This window comes from Phaethon lepturus, unplaced genomic scaffold, assembly GCF_000687285.1.
Source record: "Phaethon lepturus isolate BGI_N335 unplaced genomic scaffold, ASM68728v1 scaffold11609, whole genome shotgun sequence".
Taxonomy (NCBI): Eukaryota; Metazoa; Chordata; class Aves; order Phaethontiformes; family Phaethontidae; genus Phaethon; species Phaethon lepturus.
The window spans coordinates 8,446-14,957 of record NW_010562797.1 but is presented as its reverse complement, the minus strand read 5'-3'; the positions used below and the strand labels follow the sequence as shown (position 1 = coordinate 14,957).

General features: G+C 44.6%; 1 protein-coding gene across 1 annotated transcript in view; it reads right to left on the bottom strand.

Annotated features, from left to right (window-relative positions):
- Window positions 1–745: 745 nt before the first annotated feature.
- Window positions 746–6,512, bottom strand: part of LOC104626467 (dual specificity protein phosphatase 10) — a 10,561-nt gene continuing 4,794 nt past the window's right edge. The window contains exons 2-3 of the mRNA XM_010294400.1: window positions 5,655–6,032; window positions 746–2,043 (exon numbers count right to left, since the gene is read on the bottom strand). Coding sequence (XP_010292702.1) covers window positions 1,778–2,043; window positions 5,655–6,032 — 644 coding nt within the window. The 3' untranslated portion in view covers window positions 746–1,777. The remainder of the gene's footprint in view (window positions 2,044–5,654; window positions 6,033–6,512) is intronic.

Sequence of the window (6,512 nt, the reverse complement as noted above, 5' to 3'; positions counted from 1 at the left end):
AACTTTAGAGTTGGTAACAGTCCAGAACAGATCAGGTTATACCATATCGTTAAAAAAAAAAGTAAATACCAACAAAGCAAGCAAAAGGCAGCCATCTAAGGGACACTGTCAAGCAGAAACATCAGCCCTACAATACATACCACATTTAACACTGACACAGCTGGAAAAGGAGGGAGATGAAGGGAAGATGAGCAAGAGAGAGGGGAAAATCCCAGATGGAGGATTCCCACGAACCATGGAACTGCTAAAGGAGCAGGCTATAGAGAGGCCAGGGAAAAAGCACACAAGAGACCAACATATTTCTAGAAACCGGACAATTTTGTAACATAGAAGATAAGCTAATTGCATGAAGATGAAAAGGAATCAGTGGAGAATGTTTATTTTTTATTTTTCTAAACAGCTACTGAGCTGTAGAAATAACAGGTCTGTCCTGAAGAGCCCTCACCAATAGTGCCAATTCATCTGAACAGCTCCAAAACTTCCAGGAGAGAAAAATCCGGTTACAGAAATTGAGGGATGCAAGAGTACAGTAGAAAATAAAGAAAACGTGTTCCACCAGCAGAGGACAGGAACGAAACACTGAAGAGGAGATGCCAAACGAGAGATATCAGTTTTGTCAAAGGGAGATATACACCGCAACAAAAAAAAAACCAAACCAAAAACACCACAAAACAAAAAGAACCGAACTAAAACCCATCCCACAGAGAGAAAATGGAAAATTGCTAAAGAAATAAAAGGACACACATTTTCCAAAAGATGTTTTGTTTTATAATCAAATTTTTTTTTACATAGACAACTGAAACACACCAATATTTTGTGCGAAAAATATTTTTAAATAAATTTTGCTTGTTCTCGATTTTTGTACATTCTGATATACATATGTAACAAGGTTTATGGCACTGTAACCAGGATCAAAATCATATAAAGGAACGAAATAATTGCTCTCATTTATCCTTCCTGAACCAAGCTGGCTGCCATTGCACTATTAGACTTTAAAAATTATTATCTTATTACTAGCAGACAGCCAACTGTAATTGGTTTGAACACTCAAAAACAAACCCCAAATTATTATTGCACAAGAAGCCAGTGAAGGCATATGGCATAGAATGATCAAAGTCCCTTACTGTTAAAACCTTACACCCCATAATAGAAAAATAGAACTGGAACATGAAACACGCCAAATAAACTTTTTTTTTCTTCTTTAGTTTGAGTACGGAGTGTGAGAGGTGCCTTGCAGCCTTTTTAAGCTGCTCCAATCTCCTTTGCATCGGTGAGCGTTTAGCTAGGTTATCTTTAGCAAAGCCTTTGCTGAACGAAGGCCTTTATGTTTCAGGGAGATTTTTTTCCTGCTTTGCTTTGGCTGTTTGTGTTTCATCTTCAACTTAGGTTTCTTCAGTCTATGAACCTGCACAGACTACTTAGCCATAAACTCTACAAGTAGCTGGAGAGAAGGGAAAAATAAAGAGGGGGAAAAAAAAAGCCCAGTATTTCTTCTTCTTGTTGTTTTGATTTTAAAAAGTACTCCTTTTGCTCTGAAGCCTCCCTGCTCTGCCGATGTCTGGGAAGCAAGTCACAACAGCATCCCAGACACAGTGAAGTTCTTGGATCTCTTTTAAAAACCTTTCCTTACAAAAAAAGGTTTTTATTCACAAAAAGTTTGCCACAAAACCCCCCTTGAAAGCTAAAAAGAAAAACCCAGAACCCACCCGTCGCTGCCCCAAATCAGGTGAAGAATAGGTTAACCCCTTCATTGACCGCCTCCTCGCAAGCTTTGCCATCACACAACAGTCTCTACGCCGATCAACTTTGGCGTGAGGATCCGCGGTGTAACACCGTTGTTCAGATCTTCTTCGAACTCCAGTAACTGCCCCATAAAGTTAAGGTTAGGGGAAATGATTGGTCGTTTGCCTTTTACAAATTTATAGGCATCCGTCATGGTCATGCGTGTGTGCTTCATTAAATATGCGATAACTATGGTGGCAGATCGGGAGACACCAGCCTGGCAGTGGATGAGGAGACCTTTTCCACACTGATGAGCTTCCTCTGGAAACAAGACAGAAGAAAGTCAGATTTTTGCCAGTTTGTAAATTAGAAAAAGCTCAGTACAATTAAGAATAACTTAGTGTGAAAAGTCCTTTTATTTGATTACAAGCACAGCAGCGTTCCCCCCTTCCCTTCCAGTCCGTCTTCCTTTGGGGTTTCAGAGTTACTGAATGCGACACATACAGGTCAGTCTAACACTGAAAATCCTCACATTCACTTTTATCTCTTTTAGAAGATCTGCACATTGAGAGACACTGCTGTGGTGCTCATGTGCGCTGCCAGGGAGCATTTATTTAGGAGGTCGAGGCCCACGACGAGTCAGCTCGGGCTCCATCTCCACCTCTTGTCGCAACACTGGTGTGTTACATCAGCATCTCATCCTCCCCTTCAAAGCAGGACACCACCTTTTCAAAAAAAGCCCATGTATTTTCAGATTCAATTCATACCAATACAGTCCCAGCTACATGCTATGAAGAGACACCTGTCAAGTGCCTGTGAAGAAGTTGAACTAAACTGTGTTTCTAAGCTCAGGATATATAGTGCCAGCCATTGTGATAGGATAGACGTGGCCCTCCAGGACATGGTTTAGTGGGCATGGTGGTGTTGGTTTGATGGTTGGACTTGATCTTAAAGGTCTTTTCCAACCTTAATGATTCTGCAATCTGTTTCAAAGCCCTATTCTTTGAGGCTTTTACAAAGCTACTCTTGACATGAGCTTCAACAAGGCACTCTGCTGTGGTGTCTCTGCCAAAGCTGGAGCTGGATCCCGTTTACACCTTAGCAACACTTCAGTGGTAAGAGACCTCAAATTCTGACTCCTCACTTCCTGCATATCAAGCTCTGTGCATTTTGACTTGGTCACCTTCAGCAGTGTGAAAAAGGGATTTGCTATCCCTGTCTCTTCATGATTTGAGCACAGCGACACGTTCTGCTGAACACCACTCCTCCAGAGCTTCTCACTGGGAGTGGTGAGGAAAGGACAAGGTGGGGAGGAAGGGAAAATGACAACACACAATCACACACATGCTCTCCATCAAGATACATCACTTAAAGGGTTACAACCTGGGTAGTATTTAGGGAGGACAGAGCCCCTGGAACCACATGCTGATAGAACATGAGAAAGAGGAGAGTCACTACCCTACCAGCCTCCTCTCCCACAGCTGCCTTTTAAAAACAGGAGATAAAACTTTCAAGATGGGACACTTCAATCTATTTCTTCTGTTTTAATCTGCAGGAGGAGCATAAATTTAGTTTGCAAGTTTTGGCATGAATCCAACTCCACCAAGATCATGGTTCTTCCCACCATACATGTTTAACCTGTATTGTGAAAGCATGACATAAAGCCAACTTCCCTCTAGACATTTTTGCCAGTTAGTATTTCAGAAAACTGAAACTCTCCAACACATTTTGACACACTTTCCCAGAGAGTTTTGGATGATTTCACTTCCTATGGCTTTAGTCTTAGCTAAACCAGGGTTGGGTTGTGGTATTTTCAAGACGTATTTAAAGAAACATAAGCCAATGATCTGCTGTTTAAACATTTCCAAGTCTTCTCAAATGCAATGTAAAGCTTACCCTGAGGAAGGGAAAGCTTTGACTAGTTACTTCCCCAGCTGGCTAAATTTACTACAGAGAAAAACTCTCAACGGAGAAATATTTGTTTATTAAAAACAAAGACTGACCCTGAAGATGTAATTATTAAAAAGGAAAGTAAAATGGGTTTTGAAACATTTTCTAAACTTCTTCAGAGCAAGGCTGCTTTCTCTGCCCTTGGTAAGATCATAAGCCAAACGCTATCTTTTAATGGTTTCAAGAGCTCTGATCCTGCAGTTCATAGGGATGCCGGATGCAGAAATCTCCCTCCCACCCCAAGAAGACCTCAACAGAGCTTTGTGGTTTCTTTATGTAAGCTTAGCCTATTGCATCTCCCCCATGTTGTTGAAGTCAAAGTTTAAGATTCTACTGCATTTCTTCACCCAGCTTTTCTTCCCAAAGGATCTAAGTGAGGTTCCCTCTTCCCTGCCCTCAGAGAGGGCTTCTCTCCACCCCAAAAAGAGGCATTCACCTTCCCATGCACATAGTAATCAGCAGACTGGGGAGTTGACAGCACTACAGGTAGAGCCGAGGTTGGGTTAGGAACACTAGGGAAAATGTGGTTTTAAGTGAAGATCCCCTAGTCGCCTACACTATAGAAGACAAGCTCAAGGGCTCCTGGTCACAGCTCTCAGTGGTAAGATTCAAGCTTTAATGCTGCACTCCATCTGAACTGCAGCTGAAGCAGCTATTTGCCTCTTGACCTTCACTAAAGTAGCATGGCTACAGACCGCATGCATCAGCACACAAGGACCCCCCACCAACCAAAACACAGCCGGACTAGGCTGCAGAGCTGTCTGCTTCAGAGCAAGCCCCTGCCCAGGCATACGGTCCAGGCAGATGGGCTCAGAAGAATATGCTGATCTCAGACTTACTACCCTGGGACACAGTCTCACGACCGCAGCCCAATCCCTGCTGAGGCCTAGAGGACCTCCACAGAGCCAGCACAAGTAGGCTTGAGTTCCAGGAGCCATGTGCCCATACCCTGACTGAAGGGCCATAAGCATTGAAGGTTTCAGGGCAGGGAGGAAGACGGCTCTGCACACACCTCAGCATGGGGTCAGCTAAGGACCCAAGCTGTGACGCAGCACAGAAGCACACTTCCTTTGTCTAGTCCTCCACCACTGAGCCTTAAGTACTGGTGAAGAGATTAGCCCAGCCTCAGCACAAGAAAATAAAATTACATGTCAGTGGTCTCTCCAGCATATTTCAGAAAACCTCTCAGGACACATACTTGCGCTTCCCCAGCACAAGTGGGCATTCACTATGCTGCAAAAGAGGGGTGAGGGAAGGTCCTCAGAAGCTTTCAGTATCACATGTTGATGTCCTCACTGACCATCCTTGCTTAAAGGGGCCATCTGGCTTTAGCCTAGGTGACCAACCAGAGCTGAACACACCCCTAAACTTGGCTGAGGGTTGTGCTGCATAGTGAGGTTCAGAGCAATGTGGGTAATGTCACAGGGTCATTTCTTCAGCAGCATCCCCAAAAAGCTTCATGTCTGTGGTGAGCTCTCTCACATAGCCTACAGGGTTTAGAGGCTTATTAGTACAAGTTTTCATCACAATCCACTCATCTGTACATACACGATGAAGTTATAAATCTGATGGTAGAACAAGTGCAGTGTGAAAATTTGTCAGTTTTTTCATGAAATTAAGTTAGGAAAGACTCAGCCATCATTAAGACTAGTAACTATGAAAATTGGCTGGAAGCCACCGTGGAAACTAGGAACACAAAAGCATCAAGAAAAGGGGACGACAAGCATCTGATTTTTTGGGGTTTCCTGAATTTGGAAGCCTGGAGGTAGGCATTACTATCAATGGATAAAAACTGCACCCCCAGGCTACTTAACCGGATATGCCAGAGGTGAGAATGAGTTAGAAACATGAAGTGTTCAGCATTTCTGAACAAAAGTAAATACGGCCTTCAGGGTATTTAGTGAAGCATAAAATTCACTCTAGAGTCTTAAAACAGCTAAAGAAAAAAAAAAGGGCGAGTATTTCTTGTCAAGGGTAATTACCAATGAACTCAAAAGCCTCTTCAAAATACTGCCTGAGATTCTGCTTGTTGCTGTCAGTGGCTGGGAGCCGCTTGTAGTTGAACATGCCTTTCTCGTAATGGTACAGGGGCAGGTGGGTGGTCACATTGATTACATAGCCTATGTTCATCCGCTGCATTTTCTCCAAGTCCTGAGCATCGTGCTCGTTTCCGAGGAAGAGGAAGGGCAGGATGGGGGTGAGCTCGGCGTTCTCTATGTCTGGTGTGGTGGGGATGGACTGAGGTAGTGCAGGGGGCACAGCAGACGCGCCACCCCCTCCTCCCCCCTCCGGGCACTCTTGCAGCTGGAGGGAGTTATCGCAGAGGTTTTCGTGGTTCTGCTTGAAACCGCTGAGTCCTCCTGGAAAGAAAGACCAAGCAGATATTTTGGTTAGACACCCTGAGGTCAGTGACACTTTGGACCCACCTTTCTTCAGAGCACACGCTGGGACCACCAGCATTGGAGTTACCTATATTGTCCCCCTCACCACGGGGACCAATGCTGGGCACGGCCACCAACGCTGAGGGTGGCACGAATCGGTGGCATGCACCGACTCCTCCTCCATGAGGCTGACTGGGCCAAGCTCACAGACAAACACACCGCTGTGCAACATCAAGGCACCAGGGCTGCCTCACCTAGGAGCCCATGGGAGGAGGAGAAGGAGAGGAGGGAGACAAAAGGCATTTCTCCAAGAAGGAAAACCATCACAACTATGAGTAAATGGGCTAGCAGCACATCAAAGCAGAGCAGCAAGCCAGCTAGGACAGCCTGTTAGCTTTACCTATCCATGGAAGATTCACCTGCCAGGAGCAGCCCCGCAGAGCATCCACACCCCCCCAC